The sequence below is a fragment of the Haliotis cracherodii genome, unplaced genomic scaffold, assembly GCF_022045235.1.
Source record: "Haliotis cracherodii isolate W230 unplaced genomic scaffold, xgHalCrac1.p SCAF_15, whole genome shotgun sequence".
Taxonomy (NCBI): Eukaryota; Metazoa; Mollusca; class Gastropoda; order Lepetellida; family Haliotidae; genus Haliotis; species Haliotis cracherodii.
In genome coordinates this window covers 3,592,771-3,618,807 of record NW_027266270.1, presented here as the reverse complement: position 1 = coordinate 3,618,807, position 26,037 = coordinate 3,592,771, and the positions used below count along the sequence as shown (strand labels likewise).

Here is a 26,037-nt window from a genome sequence, read left to right as displayed (position 1 = left end):
ACAGAGACAGTGTCTAGCTTCGAGGGAGGAACAGGTAAACCTTCAAGACACGGTGTCTAGTTGTACAACAGAGACAGTGTCTAGGTTAGAGAGCAACAGGTAAACCTTACAGACACGGTGCCTAATTGTACAACAGAGACAGTGTCTAGCTTAGAGAGCAGCAGGTAAACCTTCCAGACACGGTGTCTAGTTGTACAACAGAGACAGTGTCTAGCTTCGAGGGAGAAACAGGTAAACCTTACAGACACGGTGCCTAATTGTACAACAGAGACAGTGTCTAGCTTAGAGAGCAGCAGGTAAATCTTCCAGACACGGTGTCTAGTTGTACAACAGAGACAGTGTCTAGCTTTGAGGGGGGAAACAGGTAAACCTTCCAGACACGGTGTCTAGTTGTACAACAGAGACGGTGTCAAGCTTTGAGAGCAACAGGTAAACCTTCCAGACACGGTGTCTAGTTGTACAACAGAGACAGTGTCTAGCTTTGAGAGCAACAGGTAAACCTTCCAGACACGGTGTCTAGTTGTACAACAGAGACGGTGTAAAGCTTTAAGAGCAACAGGTAAACCTTCCAGACACGGTGTCTAGTTGTACAACAGAGACAGTGTCTAGCTTCGAGGGAGGAACAGGTAAACCTACAAGACACGGTGTCTAGTTGTACAACAGAGACAGTGTCTAGCTTAAAGAGCAACAGGTAAACCTTCCAGACACGGTGTCTAGTTGTACAACAGAGGCAGTGTCTAGCTTTGAGAGCAACAGGTAAACCTTCCAGACACGGTGTCTAGTTGTACAACAGAGACAGTGTCTAGCTTTGAGGGGAGGAACAGGTAAACCTTCCAGACACGGTGTCTAGTTGTACAACAGAGATAGTGTCTAGCTACGGTGTCTAGTTGTACAACAGAGACAGTGTCTAGCTTTGAGAGCATCATGTAAACCTTACAGACACAGTGTCTAGTTGTACAACAGAGACAGTGTCTAGCTACGGTGTCTAGTTGTACAACAGAAACAGTGTCTAGCTTTCAGAGCAAGAGGGAAACCTACCAGACACGGTGTCTAGTTGTACAACAGAGACAGTGTCCAGCTTAGAGAGCAACAGGGAAACCTACCAGACGCGGTGTCCAGGTGTACAACAGAGGCAGTGTCTAGCTTAAAGAGCAACAGTTGTCTCGTAGAGCAGAGACATTGTCTATGGAGTTACAGTAATGATTTTTTTAGCCACGTGGTGATTATACAGGTGGTAAGATACTAAATCCGTACGTCACACGTGTGTCGTACAAGGTTGACCTCGTTTTATTCGTTTTGATTGGATAACCGTGACCTCTGTCACATTGGAACTACTCTTTTCATTCATAAAAAATCGCGAGACGTCATTCGCTTTCTCAACTACAAGGCAGAACTAAAGGAATCTCACGAAACCGAGAGACATTTACACGCACTTTATTAAACCGAACAAGATCGTCACACGCATTAAATTCGCTTTGCATTCTATATAAGTTATGCACAGAGCTACTGCAGACATAATATAATCGAGCCATGCATATCCATATGCAATGTCTACCGACTGATCGAGGGTCCCAAATGAGCGTGACGCGCCCGACCACTTTCGCGACTTTCAATTTGATATAACGTAAAAAGTTAAGCGTGGTGAAATGAAGTACAACAGAGACAGTGTCTAGCTTTGAGAGCAACAGGTAAACCTTCCAGACACGGTGTCTAGTTGTACAACAGAGACGGTGTAAAGCTTTAAGAGCAACAGGTAAACCTTCCAGACACGGTGTCTAGTTGTACAACAGAGACAGTGTCTAGCTTCGAGGGAGGAACAGGTAAACCTACAAGACACGGTGTCTAGTTGTACAACAGAGACAGTGTCTAGCTTAAAGAGCAACAGGTAAACCTTCCAGACACGGTGTCTAGTTGTACAACAGAGGCAGTGTCTAGCTTTGAGAGCAACAGGTAAACCTTCCAGACACGGTGTCTAGTTGTACAACAGAGACAGTGTCTAGCTTTGAGGGGAGGAACAGGTAAACCTTCCAGACACGGTGTCTAGTTGTACAACAGAGATAGTGTCTAGCTACGGTGTCTAGTTGTACAACAGAGACAGTGTCTAGCTTTGAGAGCAACATGTAAACCTTACAGACACAGTGTCTAGTTGTACAACAGAGACAGTGTCTAGCTACGGTGTCTAGTTGTACAACAGAAACAGTGTCTAGCTTTCAGAGCAAGAGGGAAACCTACCAGACACGGTGTCTAGTTGTACAACAGAGACAGTGTCCAGCTTAGAGAGCAACAGGGAAACCTACCAGACGCGGTGTCCAGGTGTACAACAGAGGCAGTGTCTAGCTTAAAGAGCAACAGTTGTCTCGTAGAGCAGAGACATTGTCTATGGAGTTACAGTAATGATTTTTTTAGCCACGTGGTGATTATACAGGTGGTAAGATACTAAATCCGTACGTCACACGTGTGTCGTACAAGGTTGACCTCGTTTTATTCGTTTTGATTGGATAACCGTGACCTCTGTCACATTGGAACTACTCTTTTCATTCATAAAAAATCGCGAGACGTCATTCGCTTTCTCAACTACAAGGCAGAACTAAAGGAATCTCACGAAACCGAGAGACATTTACACGCACTTTATTAAACCGAACAAGATCGTCACACGCATTAAATTCGCTTTGCATTCTATATAAGTTATGCACAGAGCTACTGCAGACATAATATAATCGAGCCATGCATATCCATATGCAATGTCTACCGACTGATCGAGGGTCCCAAATGAGCGTGACGCGCCCGACCACTTTCGCGACTTTCAATTTGATATAACGTAAAAAGTTAAGCGTGGTGAAATGAAGATATCTAGACTTACGTTCGATGCTCCGGTTGTGCCATCAGTGTCGCCATTCGAAGCGGATTTTGTGACATTGCCTCCGCAGGTGTTTGTTCATGAATGAACATTCGCCACTGCATGACTAGATCACTCAAAGTGAATATTTCCGATACAAATCATTCGAAAACTCCATAGAAGTGTGCCTTACTTTTGATTATGTAATCCAAAATATCCCAAATGTGAAATGTGAAATGTGAAAAATATCCCCTATCTCTAGCTAGCATAAAACGCTTTGAGTAGATCACGGTTGTCTTTTCTTATTCCGGTGGTGACCTTGCCCTTCGCTCGAAGCTGTCACTAACATGCAAGCAGACTTGACTTCAGTATAGGGTGGTACAGTTAACATGAATGTCTTTGTCGAACACTCTGATTTCCCTCTTCCAAAATGGTATGGACAGGATATTAATACAGCTGATAGATTTAGAAAACTGGACCATTTTGATTGCACAGACGGGACCCCGGCAGTGCGAGCGACCGGCCGTTGGTCCGATATTCATATGTGACTTCTATAATTTTCTTATAGGTGTCCGTAGTACCAACAACAATGCGCTTGAATTACCATAAGTTGAAGAAATTCTTCCAAAAGGATCCTTTGTGTCGGTGCTGTTATGTTGGCAGAAACGTGTTTTTAATGCGTATGCATAGACATGTCAACAATGCCCATATTTGGGCATATATCAATATTAATACGCAACCAGAATTTGCAACCGGTTTCAATTTGGTCAGTCAACGAACGCAATTTATTATTTATTTACACTTTAATATATATTTAACATGGGTAGTAAATAAAATACCACACTCATTTTCGTTAGATAACTGTTTTTACGAAACTCTCGCTCGGTCGTATACCATAGAAGTCCAGTCATTTCGTAAAAATGGTTTCTATAGAGAAGGAGTGTGGTATTGTCTATTTACGCTCTAACCGTAACAATATCCTCTTGGCCACTGGACGCCGCCAGGTGTAGCGGTGTGTTCCCTTTCTGGTCCTCCGAGTTGATCCAGATGTGAGCGTGCAGCAGTCCCAGCAGCGACTGCAACAACGGTGATACGGTTACAACTACAGCAGTAACATCAACAAATGTAACAACGGTGGAACGGCCATAATCACAACAGTAACATCAACGACTGCAACCACGGTGATGCGGTTACAACCACAACAGTAACATCAACGACTGTAACAACGGTGATGCGGTTACAACCACAACAGTAACAGCAGCGACTGTAACAACGGTGATGCGGTTACAACCACAACAGTAACAGTAGCGACTGTAACCACGGTCATGCGGTTACAACAGTAGCAGCAGCGACTGTAACAACGGTGATGTGGTTACAACCACAACAGTAACAGTAGCGACTGTAACAACGGTGATGTTAATATTACAACAGTAACAGCAGCGACTGTAACAACGGTGATGCAGTTACAACCACAACAGTAACTGCAGCGACTGTAACAATGGTCATGCGGTTACAACCACAACAGTAACAGCAGCGACTGTAACAACGGTGATGTTGTTAATATTACAACAGTAACAGCAGCGACTGTAACAACGGTCATGCAGTTACAACCACAACAGTAACAGCAGCGACTGTAACCACGGTCATGCGGTTACAACCACAACAGCAACAGCAGCGACTGTAACAACGGTGATGTTGTTAATATTACAACAGTAACAGCAGCGACTGTAACAACGGTCATGCGGTTACAACCACAACAGTAACAGCAGCGACTGTAACAACGGTGATGTTGTTAATATAACAACAGCAACAGCAGCGACTGTAACAACGGTGATGCAGTTACAACCACAACAGTAACAGCAGCGACTGTAACAAAGGTGATGTTGTTAATATTACAACAGTAGCAGTAGCGACTGTAACCACGGTCATGCGGTTACAACCACAACAGTAACAGCAGCGACTGTAACAAAGGTGATGTTGTTAATATTACAACAGTAACAGCAGCGACTGTAACAACGGTCATGCGGTTACAACCACAACAGTAACAGCAGCGACTGTAACAACGGTGATGTTGTTAATATAACAACAGCAACAGCAGCGACTGTAACAACGGTGATGCAGTTACAACCACAACAGTAACAGCAGCGACTGTAACAAAGGTGATGTTGTTAATATTACAACAGTAGCAGTAGCGACTGTAACCACGGTCATGCGGTTACAACCACAACCGTAACAGCAGCGACTGTAACAACGGTGATGTTGTTAATATTACAACAGTAACATCAACGACTGTAACAACGGTGATGTTGTTAATATTACAACAGTAGCAGTAGCGACTGTAACCACGGTCATGCGGTTACAACCACAACCGTAACAGCAGCGACTGTAACAACGGTGATGTGGTTAATATTACAACAGTAACATCAACGACTGTAACAAAGGTGATGCGGTTAATATAACAACAGTAACAGCAGCGACCATAACAACGGTCATGCGGTTACAATCACAACAGGAAGAGCAGCGACTGTAACAACGATGATGTGGTTACAATCACAACAGGAACAGCAGCGACTGTAACAACGGTGATGCGGTTACAACCACAACAGTAACAACGACTGCAACCACTGTGATGCGGTTACAGCTACATCAATAACATCAACGACGGCAACAAATACGTTCACGCACAATAACGCAATACATAAATCAATCAGGTATCACAAGAGTTAACGTGAGAAACAAGCATACAGTCTACCTCATATGGTGCTGCTGGCGCACTCCCCCCTCTGCTGCCCCCATTCAGTGGCTGGAACCAAACCAAAGGACATCAATCAGTTAAGTAAACTACGGTTATTACGAACTCAAAGGAACCACTAACTTTAGTTCGTTATAACCGTGGTTCATTATAAGCATATAAAGCATATGTACAGCAAATGGTCGGGACAAAAGAAATAGGTTATATCCACCAAGCGGTTTACAGCAGAATCCCACGTACCCGTACAGAGTTAGTTCCCTTGCTTTGTCGTCTGACGTTTCTCTCGTTCTGTGGATTGAGATGAAGCTGTAGTTTACTATTTGAATCAGTGTGACTGTTGTACATATGACCGTCTTGATCTTATTCACATTGTATGTACTGTATTGTAAATACACATGTCTATACATACCGCTAGGTTGCTTCCAGACTGCACACCGTTGGCTTGTGATGTTTTGGCCGCGCGGCTCTTCCATCTTTTCACATGGACAACCAACTACAGAAGAGGACAAAATGTACTTTCTGACCTATCAAATCACCTTTTGGGCGGTCAAATATTCCTAACCTACTAAATATACATCACCAGGAATGTATGTGGAAAGTCAGCCTCGTGTTGATGCTGGTAAAGTGTTTAAGCAATTTACTTTTCTACCAACACCAACAGAGCAATGGTGAATCAGAGGTTTGAATTAAAATTGACTTTCACAATGTGTGAGTTTATTGGCGTATGAACCTACTCCAATGAGTTCCCAATAAACTCTCACAAAGCGAAAGTCAATTATTATGTTTTTTATGTCGCTATTTTATACCTCGAGGGATGTATTACACAATTACATGTAGTGCGTGTGACATGTTTACACTGACAGTCATTCAACAACCAACTGTAACGCAGAATAAAATAGATCACCAAAAGGAGAGGTTACATAAGCAGATGTATGCTCAACTTGCTCAACAGGAACATTTTTTGTAGTTTTGTTACAACATATAGGTCCAAATATGGAAAAGGTCTCTCATGTACTAGCACAGTCAGTCACTTTGACAGCGCGTAGTAATACAATGGCATCAAATACGAGACGTCAAAATGGCCGACACTATGAGTCTGACGGCACAGATTTCCGAAGTTGTTTATGAAACCGTGGCGATTACAAGTGTTAGTCATCATTGAACAATTTGCTGATCATTGAAAGGCGATTATAATAATGTCTTAAATAGATACTAAGGTATATTTATAAATTGTTGTGGACTATCACTTGCCAATCTATGTTTGGTTCATACACTTATGAAAGTCAGTTTCGCGGTCATGTGACCGACCTCTCGTCCAACAGAATAATCGCATGTTGTGTAAACTTCACATTAAAAAATGATATAACAATTATTTCCTCTGGAAGGGAATCATCACTATAAATGGAAATATTTTATTATTATTTCCAAATTCGGGTCTCTAGTGATTATATACACTGACAGTACACATGCCAGTGCCATCTAGCGCGTTATGTTCCAAATCAATTTAGAGGTTTCAAATATATAAACGTCAAAAACTCAAAAATTAATAGCTCTAATCCAGAGGTGCTGCTTTTCAAATATATCACGATTTTCGACATGAAAAACGCTGACTGTGGCGGAGAGAGCATTCCTCACTCTCATCATCGTTAAATAAAAAGATATTTTCTAAGCTGCAGTTAATAAGATGCTCTATACGAAGTTCGTATCTGTATAAATACTGTGACTACCGTTACCGTTACAACAGTTTGCAAGTCCCAATGATTATTGTCTGACAGTCAGTTGGTTTGTTGTTTAAGTCACCCAACCTGACTATCCGATCCGCCCAGTTACCTCGTATAACAAGACTGTTTGGGAAAAGTTCTAACCCAGAATTAAAGCGGCAAAGTTACCGTGACAATATGCTGGAAGCGTTTCCCTGCGTCATCTTCATCAAGAGTCAAGACTCCGTGTGCTTTCTGAAATACATCATATCATTGAATAGGTAAGATGTATCCATAAACTTGTGTCTACCTTGTAATAGGTAAGATGCCTTGAACATTTCCCCTCACCGGTGAATTTTTAGGTTTCTTCTTTCAATGTTGAGACCCGCATCACTTTGAGCGTTCCACATGCTAGACGGGCCGTACAAGGGCGGACCGACATGTTCTGAGCCCCACATAGAAAGAATTGCGTAATATTGAAATCTTTTGTTGTGGGCATTACATGATGTCATAGAGGTATATCTGCACAAACTTCAGCCAACTGTGCAAATTCTTTCGCTGTGACAAGTCGGTTAGCAGAGATATGTGACCTTTAGAAAATGACCACCCTTGAGGAACATGCATTGATCAAGTACATGAAGAAAAAGTATCACCACCAAAAGTCAACCAAGAAGATATGAGTACTACACTAGGAAAAGATGTCCTTTCCCATTCTACCTAAGCGAGGTTGGCAGCAGAGTTCAAATGTGACAGGTAAATCTATCCCGAGAATCCACGATACGGTGAACCAGAGTGCAATAGTGCTAGTTGAGTAGGCATTTCACAGGGGAGAGGACAAACCATTATAACAGAAACTTTAGCCATGAAGAAAGTATCAGCTCGGAGAGTTCCAAAGTTTGACATCTGATCAAACACGTGATAATCTAGCACTCTTTGAAGCTAATCAAGGAAGGTTCTTGTAACGATTTGTCAATACAGATGGAACCTGGATTCAACACTTCAAGTCGGAGACTAAACAACAACCAAAACAGTAGATGCACTTCATATGACCGCCACTAATTAAGGCAAAGACTGTATCGTCAGCTGGACAGGTTATGGCCTCCGTGATCTGCGATGCCGAGGGTGTCATCATGGTGTACAATTCTTTAAAAGGACAGACAGTAAACGGAACATACTAGGTACACACACAAGGTACTAGCACACAAAGTAAACGATCTAACCCACTCACAAAGTCAGCAATCTAACCCACTGAGCCACAGAGGCTTCCGCAAAAGTGTAATTCCGACAACTAGTTGATCCGACAACTAGTCTAGATCACGCACTTTGTGTACCCCTCTGACAAGTCTAAATTGGCACGGATCCCATTGCCAATGCACGATGCCATTTAGAAAGTGGTCAAATGACTCAACCCCAAAAAGTACGAGAATCTGTAAATTACAAAGAAAGTGTTATCCCAAAAATAACATGTTATTCTAATGGTGCGATGATGCCTTCCACGTCACCTAACCTGATATTCCTCTGATATTCTGCCCCTTCCTGGTCATCTCACCTAAAGTATCTCTGATATTCTGCCCCTTCCACGTCATCTTACCTAAAGTATCTCTGATATTCTGTCCCTTCCACGTCATCTTACCTAAAGTATCTCTGATATGCTCCCCCTTCCACGTCATCTTACCTAAAGTATCTCTGATATGCTCCCCCTTCCACGTCATCTTACCTGAAGTCCCTCTGATATTCTCCCCCTTCCACGCCATCTTACCTGAAGTCCCTCTTATATTCTCCCCTTCCACGTCATCTTACCTGAAGTCCCTCTGATATTCTCCCCCTTCCATGTCACCATACCTGAAGTCCCTCTGATATGCTCCCTCTTCCACGTCATCTTACCTGAAGTCCCTCTGATATTCTGCCCCTTCCACGTCATCTTACCTGAAGTCCCTCTGATATTCTCCCCTTTCCATGTCATCTTACCTGAAGTCCCTCTGATATTCTCCCCCTTCCATGTCATCTTACCTGAAGTCCCTCTGACATTCTCCCCCTTCCTCTTCATCTTACCTGAAGTCCCTCTGATATTCTCCCCGTTCCACGTCATCTTACCTGAAGTCCCTCTGATATTCTCCCTCTTCCACGTCATCTTACCTGAAGTCCCTCTGATATTCTCCCCGTTCCACGTCATCTTACCTGAAATCCCTCTGATATTCTCCCCCTTCCTCGTCATCTTACCTGAAGTCCCTCTGATATTCTCCCCCTTCCTCGTCATCTTACCTGAAGTCCCTCTGATATTCTCCCCGTTCCACGTCATCTTACCTGAAGTCCCTCTGATATTCTCCCTCTTCCACGTCATCTTACCTGAAGTCCCTCTGATATTCTCCCCGTTCCACGTCATCTTACCTGAAATCCCTCTGATATTCTCCCCTTCCTCGTCATCTTACCTGAAGTACATTTGATATTTTCTTGATCAATCTTTCCTTCTCTTTGGTGTCGTTGACATCAACCAGAGTCTGCGGGAATAAATGGGAAACATGATTCTACTCAGTGTAGTTGTGACAGAAGGCTACATATTGTTGATCTCAAAACATTACTCCTTCAGAGAGTAATGTTCAGCATCTGTGGTCAATTAGAAACGGGACTATATGTCGGTGAACATTTCACTCTGCACGCTCTATCTTACGACCTTAACCTACCTGTATCAGTTGTGCAGCCTTCTGTCGTGTAACGTCGTTCACACCTGACTGTTTTTTAGAATCTGCTGTTTTGGGAGAAGACAAAAGAATCTGGAAATGAAAGATCATTATGTATATTTTCTTTAGGTTTGCAAGATAACATCATTTATAATGTATTTATCAGAGACAATAAAACTGATATCCCACTCGAGTGCATTTACACAATGTTCCGGAACTTCTTCCAGTCTGCCTCAGTGACACCATGGTTTACACAGCAACATCGTAAGAAAGACAATACATAATAAATAGAACGTATGTCCTCTCTTGTCCTGAACATGTTGACATTTTACTCGAAACTGTTCATTCGGTCATTCGATAAGATAAAAATGCCATTTGACCAAAAAGCCACATAGTGTCTGTAATTCCTTAGATTGGTTTCCTAAACACCGTAGCTCACCTGCAGTACTTCTGAAATTGATCCTATGATTTTCTCCTTCTCTTGTGGGTCTCCTGCACCGACCAAAGACTGCAGGAACAGAACAAACATGGACGTGTTGGTGGGAAGTGATACTTGTCTTTATATTTTATTTATATACGCAAATCCTTTAACTAACGTTTTGGGGCTCCTTTCAACATTAAACGAAAACACGGTAGTACATTTATTTACAACAATTCAAAATCTTTAAATGTTTCGTTAAAATCCCAACATACCTCCAGGAGTTCAACTATTTTCTTTTTCGTCTCAACGTCCACTTTCAGAGATTCTCTTGAATTGGTGGAATTAGAGGGCGTCAAAAGCACCTGAAATAAAATGTGGCATTTTTACATGTAGTGCCCTTTCCATAATGATGAGAGATCTATTGCGCGATTCCAACTATATAATAAGCAAGTGTGTATGAATCACTTTCAAACAGTGATGATGATTCCCTGAGAACATTTATCTCCCCAAAACACAGTGAGAACAGTCTCTCCAAACTCCCTTGAGAATACATGTCTCTCCAAACTCCCTTGAGATCATATGTCTCTCCAAACCCGCGAGACCACATGTCTCTCCAAACTCCCATGAGAACACATGTCCCTCCAAACTCCTTTGTGAACACATGTCACTCGTAACCCTCTAGAGAACACCCTCTAGAGAACACATGTCTCTCCATCTCCTCTAGAGAACACATGCCTTCCCATCCCCTCTAGTGAACACATGTCTCTCCATCTCCTCTAGAGAACACATGTCTCTCCATCTCCTCTAGAGAACACATGCCTCCCCATCCCCTCTAGTGAACACATGTCTCTCCATCTCCTCTAGAGAACATATGTCTCTCCATCTCCTCTAGAGAACATATGTCTCTCCATCTCCTCTAGAGAACATATGTCTCTCCATCTCCTCTAGAGAACACATGTCTCTCCAAACTCCCCTGAGAACACATGTCTTCCCTAACCCCAGTGATAACACATATCTTCCCGAACCCCAGTGATAACACATGTCTCGCGTGACCCTCTAGAGAACACATGTCTCGCGTAACCCTCTAGAGAACACATGTCTCAACTGGCTCATCAAAAGTCCCCGATCCTCGACAAGTGCTCCGACAGGTTCGTCAATGTTTACCAGTGGTAGCGCAAGAAAGAGTCTACTGCCTACACGTGCCACTTTACGTACGTTGAAGGTGTCCACGTGTCCGTGCTCTGCGGCAGCATGTAACGGTATCTGTCTCTGGACGTTGGTGGAGCTGATATCAGCCCCTCTGTCCATCAGACTCCTCACCAGCTTTGTGTGTCCATATCTGGCGGCTATATGGAGGGCCGTGTTCCCGTCCTTATCTTTTCTCCCGAGCGAGTCATCCCTTCAAATAATCAGTTAAATTAGTATGTCTGAAAGTGTACTCCACATTGTATGTAGCAGTTCAGACTATTAACATTAAGACGTTTAAAATTAGACTTTGATTATATACAAAATGAAACCCCTCCATCATCTGACAAGCATCAAAATAGACAATTGGATTCGAACGCCAACAAAATAAACACAAACGCCACTGTTCCCATGATATCGAACTTCAGTTCAGGACAAGACTTTTAGCGCTACGAGAGAAGTATGACTATGTTAAAGAATCGGTTCCTGCAGTGGTAGTGTAAAGATCAGTTCAGGGACAAGTCTCCGCTCACTTTTGTTGCAAGATGTAGTTGGCGATGTCGCAGCGGTTGTACTGGGCAGCGATGTGGAGTGCCGTGGAGTTGTGCCGGTTTGTCCTGTTGAAGTCTTCAGGTTGACTTGTCAGCTCCTCCACAATAGACAGTTTACCAGAGGCGGCCGCCAGGTGGACGGGCCACATACCGTCATTCCTCGCCTGTGTCAACTTGACATCTGTAGGGAGGGAGTCAGTCAGTCGCATCATTCAACACTAGTTCAGTTACCTACGCCGATTTGAGCAGACGTTCAGTGACGTTGCTGCTACCAAACTATTTCAAACCGACAGAGAGGTAGTACGTTTTTCACGATGTGCGGGTGTAATGTCATAAGACCAAAAATATGTATATGTTTTTCAAGTAGAATAAGAAAAGTAAAAGGTACATACCTACACCTTTGCTGAGCAAGATATTTGCTACCTTCTCGTGTCCGTTCTCTGCAGAAAGGTGGAGTGCCGTGTTTCCCTCTTTGTCCATTTGGTTCACAAGCTGTTGGCAAATAGGTAGTCAGGTGTGAGACGCCAGACCGCACACACGAAACAAGAAGTTTGGAAATAAATAAACTAGCACACGAGTTCGGAAAATTCCAGTTGATATAAACATGTATAGTATAATCACTGTATTATCCATCAGGGTCGACATGACGTAACAATGATACGCTGTAACGTCATTGTGTTTGCGAAGTCATTTATCATGGCGTCCAAATATGGTGTCTGTAAAACCCTTGTACAATGGTATTTGCACTTTGTGAAAAATGTTGCATAGCCATTTGATGCCAATTTATAGTGCTAGCCCACTGAGATACCATGTCGCAGTTTAACATGAATGCCCCATTCAGGCACAGTATACTGACTCCGAGCCGACAAGTCCTTGTTTTAGCCCCTTAATGCCGAGCGCCAGACAGGGTAACAACAAGTACCATCTTTTAACGTCTTTTGGTATGACGCGGCCGGGGATCGAACCCCGGACCTTCCGCTCTCCGGGTGGACGCTCTACCACTAGACCACGGATCTGAATTACGGAATCACCGACAACACCACTGAGCCTTTGAAAAAAATATGGCTCTCTATATGCTCAAACAGTTTGTTTACACTGTAATACTTCACTCAAACATGTGACAAGCATTGAAAGCAACTTGGAAAGCTAACCTGAAGTAGACACCCCTGAAGAAAACTAATCAAGCTTTGCAAAAATTTCGTTCTTCGCCTCGCGTCATCATTATGACGTCATATCGCTCATTGTGACGCCAAAAATGTGCCTTAATGATATATACACACCAAAAAGAAGAAGTTAAGCACACCCTAATTTCATTATTGTTTGGCTCCAATATTTGTAAGTCATGAAAGATATAATTAAGGGAAGAATTATGTTTTCTCGAGATGATGTAATCAGTCATGCTCAGACTGGTGATGTACAGGACCGTCCCAGAGCCGGAAGACCTCCCGTGACGGCACATCGCGAAGACAGGGACCTTCTTCGTCTCATACGCCGAGAACCCTTTTAACAAGTACTCGTCTAAAACAGCTGTGGTTGCCCAATCGTCGTTTCAGCACCAGAACCGTCAGGAACCGGCTGAAAACAGCAGGACTGAGGGCTAGACGAGTCATAAAGCGTCCCTTGTTGAGAGATCACCACAAAGCTCCTCGTTTAGCATGGCGCGACAGAACTGGAATCTGAGAACTTGGAGACGGATCCATTGGTCAGACGAAAGTCGCTTTCTGCTCCACGTCACTGATGGAAGAACGAGAGTTTGGAGGCACCGGAACACGGCCTACACCCCCAGGAATATTAAGCCGACTGTTGCATACGGCGGGGGCTCGGTATTGGTTTGGGGGTGTATCCCTCATGATTGCAGGTTGGACTTTGTCACCATAAGGGGCAACTCAACAGGGGCTCAGTACATCCGGACACTGATTCCGAATGCACTGTCACGGCTTCAGAAACCTGCAACAGTGACTCCGATTGAACACCCAAAACGGCTTTTGAGATGACCGCCATATACGGAGCACATGCTTGTTCATTACCTGGCTGTTCTATGAGCGACTGGTCCTCCCTGGTATGGGATGGCGAAAAATGTCAACAATATGATGATTGTTTGTTAAACATTTTTTTTATTCGGGTGTCAAAATTATGAGACAAACCATCAGAGTTGGTCTGTACAATTCATGTCGCTGCGCACATTTTGGTTTTGTTGCAATTATTAGATTTTGAGTTAGTGGGCAATTCATCGGTCTCAGATGGAATCAAACGGACTGTACCTGCCCTGACAAATGACCTACTTCAGTGACATTTTCGGTCCTCTCCAGGAACAGCTTGATCATGTCCAGGTTGCCTGCCGCGGCTGAATAGTGCAGGGGGGTGGAGTTGTCGCCGTCCAGGGACAGGCTGCTCGCATCTTTGTCCAGCAGGTACGTGGCTATCGCCACATGACCATATTTGGCAGCTACGTGGAGAGGGGTCATGCCATGGCGGTCTGCACTCTGGAACACGTGACAAGCCCTCGGTAGTAGTTGTACGCCTTACCCGAGAACCGCTCCTGGCTTCTGATTGGTCGAGAGGATTCTGTGACCTCAGTGACGTCATATCCGGTCACGTGACCTGCGCATCCAAGATGGCGGCACATCCGTTTCCGGTGGCGCGCGCATCCAAGATGGCGTCGCACCCGTTTCCGGTGGGGTGCGCATTCAAGATGGCGTCGCATCCGTTTCCGGTGGCATATGCATTCAAGATGGCGGTGCATCCGTTTCCGGGGAGGATGGGGAAAACCCGGAGAAGCGGTCGTACAAGGTGAACAAGATCGACATGGTTGTTGTTCTTGTGTTGTTCTAAAAATAGAAATAGAAAAGGCGGTGGTGGTGAAGGGAGGGAGGAGGGATTCAGGGAGGGAGGAGGGATTCAGGGAGGGAGGAAGGCGGGAAGGGAGTCGGGTTCTTTGTTTTGTTTTGTTTTGGTGGGTGGGTGGCGATGGCATGTGGAGATGATAGCTCACTGAGACGAGCTTATCATACACAGTCGACGACTCTGCCACTTTGTTGCTAGGTTGACGTCATATCGGCGAAGGATCTTGTAACAACATTCCACAAATCATGTCATCGGGTATGGTGATGCGTTTGTCAACTTTGAGGTGTAAGGGTTCGTTCCACAAGGCGATCGTGTATTGTAGCCCACGATGACAGCCGTTCGTCTAAGTTAAAAGTCGGTCAGTGGCAATCACCTCAGCGCTACGATCATGGTGTGGAATTCTAAAGGTGTTGGCTGAATTCTAAAGGTGAATCGACAGGCACAGACATGAACGTGATGTAGGTATATGCCAACGTACTGTCATTCGTGTCTCCATGGTGCCACGCGTGACTACAAACACACGTTTATCCATAGGATGATGCATTGTCACTCGTTTATTTATACCGAGGTGCTGGCACTCGTGTATGTTGACATGTGTACTGTCACGCGTGTCTTCATGTACACATACTGTTATTCGTGTCTCTATGCAAACATGGTGCCACGCGTGACGACAAACACACGTTTATCCATAGGATGATGACGTTGTCACTCGTTCATTTATACCGAAGTGCTGACACTCGTGTAGGTTTACATGTGTACTGTCACGCGTGTCTCCATGCACACGTGATGTACTTCATGTCTTCAAACACACATGGTGTACTACGTCTCTCCATGTAAACGTGATGTACTTCATGTCTTCATGCAACACGTAGTGTCATGTGTGTCTTCAAAAAGACATTGATCCATAGGATGATGACGTTGTCACTCGTTCATTTATACCGAGGTGCTGACACTCGTGTAGGTTGACATGCGTACTGTCACGCATGTCTCCATGCACACGTGATGTACTTCATGTCTTCAAACACACATGGTGTACTACGTCTCTCCATGTAAACGTGATGTACTTCATGTCTTCATGCAAAACGTAGTGTCATGTGTGTCTTCAAAAAGACATAGATCCATAGGATGATGACGTTGTCACTCGTTTATTTATACCGAGGAGTTGGCTCTCGTGTAGGTCTACATAGGTCTCCATGCAAACGTCATGTACTTCGTGTTGCCATGCAAACGTGGTGTCACGTGACAACAAACGCATGTTTATCCATAGGATGATGGCGTTGTCATTCGTTCATCCACGCCGAGGAGTTGGCACTCGTGTATGTTTACGTGTCTGTTACTATTTGTGTCTCCATGCAAACGTCATGTACTACGTGTTTCCATGCAAACGTGGTGCCATGCGTGTCTAGAAACAGACGTTTATCCATAAGATTATTATTTATACCGAGGAGTTGGCACTCGTGTATGTTTGCATGTGTACTGTCACACGTGTCTTCAAACAGACGTGGTGTACTACGCGTCTCCATGCAAACGTGATGTACTACGTCTCTCCGTGTAAACGTGGTGCCACGCGTGTCTTCAAACAGACGTTTATCCATACGATGATGACGTTGTCACTCGCTCATCCATGCCGAGGAGTTGGCACTCGTGTATGTTTACATGCGAACGGTCACGTGTGTCTCCATGCAAAACGTTGTGCCACGCGTGACTACAAACACGTTACCAGAAGTTTAGATCAATACACATGCATGTCGTTTGCAAACGTAGTGTACTTCGTGTCTCCATGCAAACGTAGTGTCACGCGTGTCTCCATGCAAACGTGGTGTCGTGCGTGTCTTCAAACAGACGTTTATTAATATTATTATTTATAACATTTATATTTATAAGGATAGAGATCGAGAGATCAATAGACATACGTGGTGTTTGATTCGTGTCTCCATGCAAACGTGATACCACTCGTGTACACAACCATACATACAACCATACAAACATACATAGAGGCGTGGTGTCACTCGTAGGCGTGTACCTCCAAGAGGACTGGGGAGGGTGTGGATTCTTTTGGATTGTTGTTTGTACTGGGAAAGCAAAGGATGAAAGCGTTCTTTTGGGAGAGATGGGTGGCCCTGAAAAGGGCCGTTGGAAACAAACTGGAAACAAGCTGGACGAGGCTTGTCTCTGTTTTACATTACTTTCCTTGATCTCGATACTAGATAATAATACGGACCACCCCAACAGTCGGGGACGTCAACTCCGCGTTGTATAGCTTGTTGTAAAGCTGCAATAGCCTCAGACCTGTTCTTAAACCAGTGTGGGCTCTGCGATAGGATCGTCTCCGATTCACCAGGTGGGTAGGTCACTATTGTCCACGAATAGACTTAACTCATCAACGGACATTGTTGACTGTTGGTCTGACACTTCAGATAGCTGCATCCAGACGACATGGTTGATCTCTCATTCAGTGCTTGGACTGTGACGGTGTGCGTGGCTTCGCTCTTTTTTAATTTTTTATAGGAGAGGCACTGAAACCCTGCTTCCTGATTGGTCGAAAACGCAGCACGTCGATGGTTCCGTTCCGGCGCCGGGTCTGACATTCGGTTTTTCCAAACCGGACACAGACCCTTGTGATGGGTGTACAGGCAGTCTTATATGGGTGTACAGGCAGCCTTACATGAGTGTACAGGCAGCCTTACATGAGTGTACAGTCAGCCTTACATGAGTGCACAGTCAGCCTGACAGGGATGTACAGTGAGTCTTATATGGGTGTACAGACACTCTAAAGGGGTGAACAGTCAGCCTTACAGGGATGTAAGTCAGTCTTATATGGGTGTACAGTCAGCCTTACAGGGTTGTACAGTCAGTCTTGTAAAAAGTCTAAGTAAAAACGTTCTTAGTTGTACGTGCTGTTGTACTTGAACACGTGTTGTACTTACTTGATCACAGACATGACAGACAGCGTTTACATCATAACTCAGCCTCTACCCTCAGTAGTAGATGCCTGATGCACCACCACCAGAGCCTGTCAGCAACCAACATCATTAGCAGATGCCTCATGACCCACCATCAGAGTCTGTTTGTAACGTACATCTTTAGTAGATGTCACATGAACCACAACCAGCGTCTGTTAGTAACGTACATCAGTAGTAGATGCCTGATGGACCACCGTCAGAGTCTGCTAGTAACATACACCATTAGTAGATGTCACATGAACCACCACCAGAGTCTGTTAGTAACGTACATCAGTAGTAGATGCCACAGGGACCACCACCACCACCAGAGTCTGTCAGCAACCTTCATCATTAGTAGATGCCACAGGCACCACCACCAGAGTCTGTCAGCAACCTACATCATTAACAGATGCCACAGGCACCACCACCAGAGTCTGTCAGCAACCTACATCATTAGTAGATGTCACATGAACCACCACCACCACCAGAGTCTGTCAGCAACCTTCATCATTAGTAGATGCCACAGGCACCACCACCAGAGTCTGTCAGCAACCTACATCATTAGTAGATGTCACAGTCACCACCACCAGAGTCTGTCAGCAACCTACATCATTAGTATATGTCACAGGCACCACCACCAGAGTCTGTTAGTAACGTACATCATTAGCAGATGCCACAGGAACCACCACCAGATTCCGTTTAACATACATCACTGGTATAGATGCCACGTGAACCATGTACACCTATATAAGACTGACTGTACAACCCTGTAAGGCTGACTGTACACCCATATAAGACTGACTTACATCCCTGTAAGGCTGACTGTTCACCCCTTTAGAGTGTCTGTACACCCATATAAGACTCACTGTACATCCCTGTCAGGCTGACTGTGCACTCATGTAAGGCTGACTGTACACTCATGTAAGGCTGCCTGTACACTCATGTAAGGCTGCCTGTACACCCATATAAGACTGCCTGTACACCCATCACAAGGGTCTGTGTCCGGTTTGGAAAAACCGAATGTCAGACCCGGCGCCGGAACGGAACCATCGACGTGCTGCGTTTTCGACCAATCAGGAAGCAGGGTTTCAGTGCCTCTCCTATAAAAAATTAAAAAAGAGCGAAGCCACGCACACCGTCACAGTCCAAGCACTGAATGAGAGATCAACCATGTCGTCTGGATGCAGCTATCTGAAGTGTCAGACCAACAGTCAACAATGTCCGTTGATGAGTTAAGTCTATTCGTGGACAATAGTGACCTACCCACCTGGTGAATCGGAGACGATCCTATCGCAGAGCCCACACTGGTTTAAGAACAGGTCTGAGGCTATTGCAGCTTTACAACAAGCTATACAACGCGGAGTTGACGTCCCCGACTGTTGGGGTGGTCCGTATTATTATCTAGTATCGAGATCAAGGAAAGTAATGTAAAACAGAGACAAGCCTCGTCCAGCTTGTTTCCAGTTTGTTTCCAACGGCCCTTTTCAGGGCCACCCATCTCTCCCAAAAGAACGCTTTCATCCTTTGCTTTCCCAGTACAAACAACAATCCAAAAGAATCCACACCCTCCCCAGTCCTCTTGGAGGTACACGCCTACGAGTGACACCACGCCTCTATGTATGTTTGTATGGTTGTATGTATGGTTGTGTACACGAGTGGTATCACGTTTGCATGGAGACACGAATCAAACACCACGTATGTCTATTGATCTCTCGATCTCTATCCTTATAAATATAAATGTTATAAATAATAATATTAATAAACGTCTGTTTGAAGACACGCACGACACCAGGTTTGCATGGTTTGCGTGACACTACGTTTGCATGGAGACACGAAGTACACTACGTTTGCAAACGACATGCATGTGTATTGATCTAAACTTCTAGTAACGTCTGTTTGTAGTCACGCGTGGCACAACGTTTTGCATGGAGACACGCGTGACCGTTCGCATGTAAACATACACGAGTGCCAACTCCTCGGCATGGATGAGCGAGTGACAACGTCATCATCGTATGGATAAACGTCTGTTTGAAGACACGCGTGGCACCACGTTTACACGGAGAGACGTAGTACATCACGTTTGCATGGAGACGCGTAGTACACCACGTCTGTTTGAAGACACGTGTGACAGTACACATGCAAACATACACGAGTGCCAACTCCTCGGTATAAATAATAATCTTATGGATAAACGTCTGTTTCTAGACACGCATGGCACCACGTTTGCATGGAAACACGTAGTACATGACGTTTGCATGGAGACACAAATGGAAACAGACACGTTAACATACACGAGTGCCAACTCCTCGGCGTGGATGAACGAATGACAACGCCATCATCCTATGGATAAACATGCGTTTGTTGTCACGTGACACCACGTTTGCATGGCAACACGAAGTACATGACGTTTGCATGGAGACACGCGTGACCGTACGTATGTAGACCTACACGAGAGCCAACTCCTCGGTATAAATGAACGAGTGACAACGTCATCATCCTATGGATCAATGTCTTTTTGAAGACACACATGACACTACGTTTTGCATGAAGACATGAAGTACATCACGTTTACATGGAGAGACGTAGTACACCATGTGTGTTTGAAGACATGAAGTACATCACGTGTGCATAGAGACACGCGTGGCAGTACACATGTAAACCTACACGAGTGTCAGCACTTCGGTATAAATGAACGAGTGACAACGTCATCATCCTATGGATAAACGTGTGTTTGTCGTCACGCGTGGCACCATGTTTGCATAGAGACACGAATAACAGTACGTGTACATGAAGACACGCGTGACAGTACACATGTCAACATACACGAGTGCCAGCACCTCGGTATAAATAAACGAGTGACAATGCATCATCCTATGGATAAACGTGTGTTTGTAGTCACGCGTGGCACCATGGAGACACGAATGACAGTACGTTGGCATATACCTACATCACGTTCATGTCTGTGCCTGTCGATTCACCTTTAGAATTCAGCCAACACCTTTAGAATTCCACACCATGATCGTAGCGCTGAGGTGATTGCCACTGACCGACTTTTAACTTAGACGAACGGCTGTCATCGTGGGCTACAATACACGATCGCCTTGTGGAACGAAACCTTACACCTCAAAGTTGACAAACGCATCACCATACCCGATGACATGATTTGTGACATGTTGTTGCAAGATCCTTCGCCGATATGACGTCAACCTAGCAACAAAGTGGCAGAGTCGTCGACTGTGTATGATAAGCTCGTCTCAGTGAGCTATCATCTCCACATGCCATCGCCATCCACCCACCAAAACAAAACAAAACAAAGAACCCGACTCCCTTCCCGCCTTCCTCCCTCCTCCCTCCCTTCACCACCACCGCCTTTTCTATTTCTATTTTTAGAACAACACAAGAACAACAACCATGTCGATCTTGTTCACCTTGTACGACCGCTTCTCCGGGTTTTCCCCATCCTCCCCGGAAACGGATGCGCCGCCATCTTGAATGCGTACGCCACCGGAAACGGATGCGACGTCACCTTGAATGCGCACCCCACCGGAAACGGATGCGACGCCATCTTGGAGGCGGACGCCACCGGAAACGGATGCGACGCCATCTTGGATGCGCGCGCCACCGGAACGGATGTGCCGCCATCTTGGATGCGCACGCAAGTCCCATCATGCCCCGCGCGCATGCGCAGGTCACGTGACCGGATATGACGTCACAGAGGTCACGTGATCCTCTCGACCAATCAGAAGCCAGGAGCGGTTCTCGGGTAAGGCGTACATTTGCTCTCGGTAATTCTGGGAGTTGTGACAGTACAGACATCATGAGTTCTACCACATGGGGGATCTCATCGTACTGTGCAGATCATTGGTAATAATATTTACATGATTAATAAATAGAGGTTATCACGCGAATGTGTTTGGGGATGCTAAATATCCTGTATTAGGAATAAACACTATGTATTTAGCTCGCCAAGGCTCGCTAAATGCAATGTTTATTCCTAATGCAGGATATTTACCATCCGCAAACACACAAGCGTGATAACCTCTTTATCATATAATGTCATTCTTTAATTCTGTGCTTGAAAATCGCTTTCACTCTCTCACAAACATTACCTAAACTTTGCGAGTTTTCCTGGAATGCGCGCATTAATATTTATTACGTCACAGGGTAAGTGATGTGTCATTCGGACAGTGACAGTAGCCAATATAGTTCCAACTGAAATCTGTTTCTTAAACAGTGGCGAAGCAACATATACGCAAAACAACAATTGTTTTCACTTGCATTTCGCGGCAATTCATCGGTCTGTCCGCTAGAGTAACTGCCCTTTGTCAAAGGGAAGCTACTCTAACCCTAGTCTATGAGACGTCGCGGCCACGGTCAGACGTTGTTGACAGACGGCCTGTCCTGTCATAACGTTAAGAAGTGCAATCAGATGTACACACAGCGACAAAACGAAACATGGTAACAATTCGAACATATTTCGGCCAAATCCAACTATTTTAATTTGTGGAGAAGGATTCAAGCCGCAGAGGTCTATAAGCACAGATATGGCTACTGATCCCGCTTGGCTAGCTAGGTCTCGTGCCCTCGCAAAATTGTTTCGAAATTTATATCTCCAAAGTTGCCCAAACTTATAAAATGCCTTAGCTACGTCTCAGTTAGACACTGATTTTGATTATATTAGACTGTTCGTTTGATAAAGATAGCAATTATCCCTGAAGTTTATCCAGATTCCCGATGGTTAATTCTGACTCGATCGCCGAATGACGAGGGCGACACCATGTTTGTTAAAAAAACAGTGAAAGTAGTCCCTACTTGACCTTTGATATTTGCATCTCTACCCTCATATCACCCAAACGGATATCGTTTTTATCCGTTGGCTTTATCCTGCCGAGAAACCTACCCATTATATGATAAATGGATAGACCCGACTATTTACAGGCCGTCGTTTCACAAGTAGAATATGGCTGAGTGTGGCGTTAAAAAACAAACAAATACAGCAAAACAGATCAGATACCATGATATCATAGAAATCTTCGGACTGGTCCCTCAGTGGAATATTAACTATTGGAACGAAAATACTTCTCTGAAAGCTCCTATTTCTTCAAAACACTTTTTCACAAAATATGCAATGCAAAATGTTGCTGGGTCGTCCGGAAGGTACTTTAAAGAAGTGTTGTAAAATATTTTGGACAGAAAACATGACACAGAAGGATTAAAATAGGGTATAGTAAAATTCAGTCGGAGATAAATGTAACATATTTACCTGTTCTTTCATCGTGAAGTAGTACACTTAGGACATGTGGGTTGTCATGGCTACAGTCGGAGATATATGTAACACATTTACCTGTTCTTTCATCGTGAAGTAGTACACTGAGGACATGTGGGTTGTCATGGCTACAGTCGGAGATATATGTAACATATTTACCTGTTCTTTCATCGTGAAGTAGTACACTGAGGACATGTGGGTTGTCATGAGTATCAATATAATGTGAAAACGAACTCGTTAGCTACATTTACATCATATTAATTTCCATAGTGTCATGGGAGATTCGATACCACCTGTCTACAAATCAGAATGTAGGACACATCATAGTGGAACCATACATTGCAGAGGTTGCTTCATGTCCTTGGGGGGATGTGTAAATAATTGAACAAGGACATCACTCTACACATTTTCTGGAATGTTGCTCTACGTACATATATGAGTTTTTTCTTGTCATCTTGCCATTCTGCTGTCTTTTCATGTCTGCTGTCGGGGGCTGCGTACGAGGTGTCGTCGTTGTCGTTCAGGAGTTCAACGGCGTGTTTGTTCCCGGACATGACGGCGTAGTGCATGGGTGACTGTCCCCCGAGATCTCGGCTATACATCAGCAGCTTCTCCTCCCGCTTCTCCGCATCTTCCTCCAGGGTCAGCCTCTTGCGTCCGCTCTTCTTCCTCCATTTTCTTTTCTGTACTTTGTCACTGTCTATGATGACTTTCAGGCAAGACCTCCCCTGTTTTGAAGCATGTTTGATATACAGTCTATTCCCCTACCTTGTCGGAGGCACGGGTGGCCCAGTCGTCTAAGGCGCCGCGATTCGCTGTGCAGAGTTTCGTCCCTTGGCCACGCCAGAAACCTATGATTATGGGTTCGAATCCCAGTTCGCCCTGATTACTTTTCTAGGTTTGTCAGCACCATACCCGTGCTCGTGGGTTTCACCGAAGTGGTAAACGTCTGAGACCTGCATCGCTTCGGGCTTTCCTCCCACATTAAGCTGACATGCCGCGATATAACTGGAAAGCTGTTAAAAGCGGCGTTAAACCCAACTCACTCACTCACTCACTCACCCTATCTTGTCCATCCCACAGAATATCTACCTCCCATCTGCAGCACATGTCATATGCATAAACATACATATATAAACTCGCTGTTTCTCAGCTTAAATGTAGAATGTCAAACTATCTCTTCCTCGAAGTTGACCTCAAACACAAGTCATTTCGAATGTTCAATCTTCAAAATAGAAAATGGAACTTCTTTTTGATAGCTTGAGATGAGGGCATTGATACAGTTGAGAAAGTTTTATTTCTGTTTTACTTCGATGAACATTACAATGAACTATATCTCACCTCCTCGCCGCTGTCGCGACGGACGACGCTGCCGTCGATACAGATGCCGGGATTAATGTTCCCCCGGACAGTCTTGGCTGCATAGTGTGCCAGGGACAGACCCTCGCTGTCTCGCACCTGGCGGGCACTTTCTGATTAACACAATGAAGCAGATAAGAATACCTTAGGGACTGATGTGATAATGCATTCTGTCTCTTACACAAATCCCCAAACCTCCACAGAATATTTAATGGAAGGTTCCTCACAAGACTGTGCAATATGGCAACACGATATTCAAATGTGGTAGACGTCCTGAGACACTCGGGTCAATTGAGATCAGACATACTTCTGGCACCATCGAAGTCACTTCCTCAATTATCCAGTGTATCGTATCTCCATTCAAAAATGATAAAACCCTGGACCAACTGCCCACGATAATTATTCTTTGGAAAGTGACCTCGTCTTCCACATCTATCTCATCACCAACTTCGCACAGGATTTCTCTCGCTCATGAGTGTAATATGATTGGACGGATATTTATTCGAATAGGGTTCAAAACAAAGCTATAGTAGCGAATGGGCCCAGACTATGAATGATAATATAACGGAGACATACTACTGGATAAACGAGGATGTCAAAGGCATATAACTCACTCGATGTCTCGCCTTGTTGATGTGTAATAATTCGAGTCAAAGGCTGAATAATACACATATACCTTATCTGTGCATCAATGCATGATCAACTAGATGATCATGACTATGCAAGGTATGCAGAACAAAGGTAACTGTTATTGTGTTTCCTGTTGCGATTTCGGGATGTGCATGTTCCTTCAGCATAATATAACCCTACAGCGTGCACCGACACACATGCCGCCTATCACTGATATATCTGGTCTTGATTCGATGTCAACGCAATCGCGTTTCTATTTCGAGCGTAATGGACATGTGGGTTGTGGTGGCTACAGTCGGAGATATATGTAACATATTTACCTGTTCTTTCATCGTGAAGTAGTACATTGAGGACATGTGGGTTGTCATGGCTACAGTCGGAGATATATGTAACACATTTACCTGTTCTTTCATCGTGAAGTAGTACACTAAGGACGTGTGGGTTGTCATGGCTACAGTCGGCGATATATGTAACACATTTACCTGTTCTTTCATCGTGAAGTAGTACATTGAGGACATGTGGGTTGTCATGGCTACAGTCGGAGATATATGTAACACATTTACCTGTTCTTTCATCGTGAAGTAGTACACTGAGGACATGTTGGTTGTCCCAGATGACTGCACACTGCAAAGCTGTCAGTTTGTTTGAATCTCGAGTGTCGAAGTCCACGTAACTGTTGTTCTCAGGATTGTCAAGCATGGCCTTCAGCGTCATGTCGTCACCTTCTCTGGCGAGCTACAACATGAAAACTAACCTCTGTCATTTACCTTTGGAATGCCATACTCTCTGATCAGAGAAACATAAATACATTCTCAAAATGTAAGGCTAGTCTGTGTACACACAGTCATACAGCTTCATATAGTCTGCCAAAAA

At 44.4% G+C, this 26,037-nt stretch overlaps 1 protein-coding gene across 1 annotated transcript in view; it reads right to left on the bottom strand.

Annotated features, from left to right (window-relative positions):
• The window catches only part of LOC139461722 (transient receptor potential cation channel subfamily A member 1 homolog), a 47,293-nt gene extending 22,682 nt beyond the window's left edge, over positions 1–24,611 (bottom strand). The window contains exons 1-15 of the mRNA XM_071243178.1: positions 24,517–24,611; positions 23,607–23,903; positions 14,406–14,606; positions 12,516–12,615; positions 12,106–12,304; positions 11,603–11,786; positions 10,660–10,749; positions 10,406–10,474; positions 9,970–10,059; positions 9,718–9,786; positions 7,478–7,543; positions 5,998–6,081; positions 5,829–5,876; positions 5,589–5,639; positions 3,805–3,912 (exon numbers count right to left, since the gene is read on the bottom strand). Coding sequence (XP_071099279.1) covers positions 3,805–3,912; positions 5,589–5,639; positions 5,829–5,876; positions 5,998–6,081; positions 7,478–7,543; positions 9,718–9,786; positions 9,970–10,059; positions 10,406–10,474; positions 10,660–10,749; positions 11,603–11,786; positions 12,106–12,304; positions 12,516–12,615; positions 14,406–14,606; positions 23,607–23,777 — 1,530 coding nt within the window. The 5' untranslated portion in view covers positions 23,778–23,903; positions 24,517–24,611. The remainder of the gene's footprint in view (positions 1–3,804; positions 3,913–5,588; positions 5,640–5,828; positions 5,877–5,997; positions 6,082–7,477; positions 7,544–9,717; positions 9,787–9,969; positions 10,060–10,405; positions 10,475–10,659; positions 10,750–11,602; positions 11,787–12,105; positions 12,305–12,515; positions 12,616–14,405; positions 14,607–23,606; positions 23,904–24,516) is intronic.
• Positions 24,612–26,037: the final 1,426 nt, after the last annotated feature.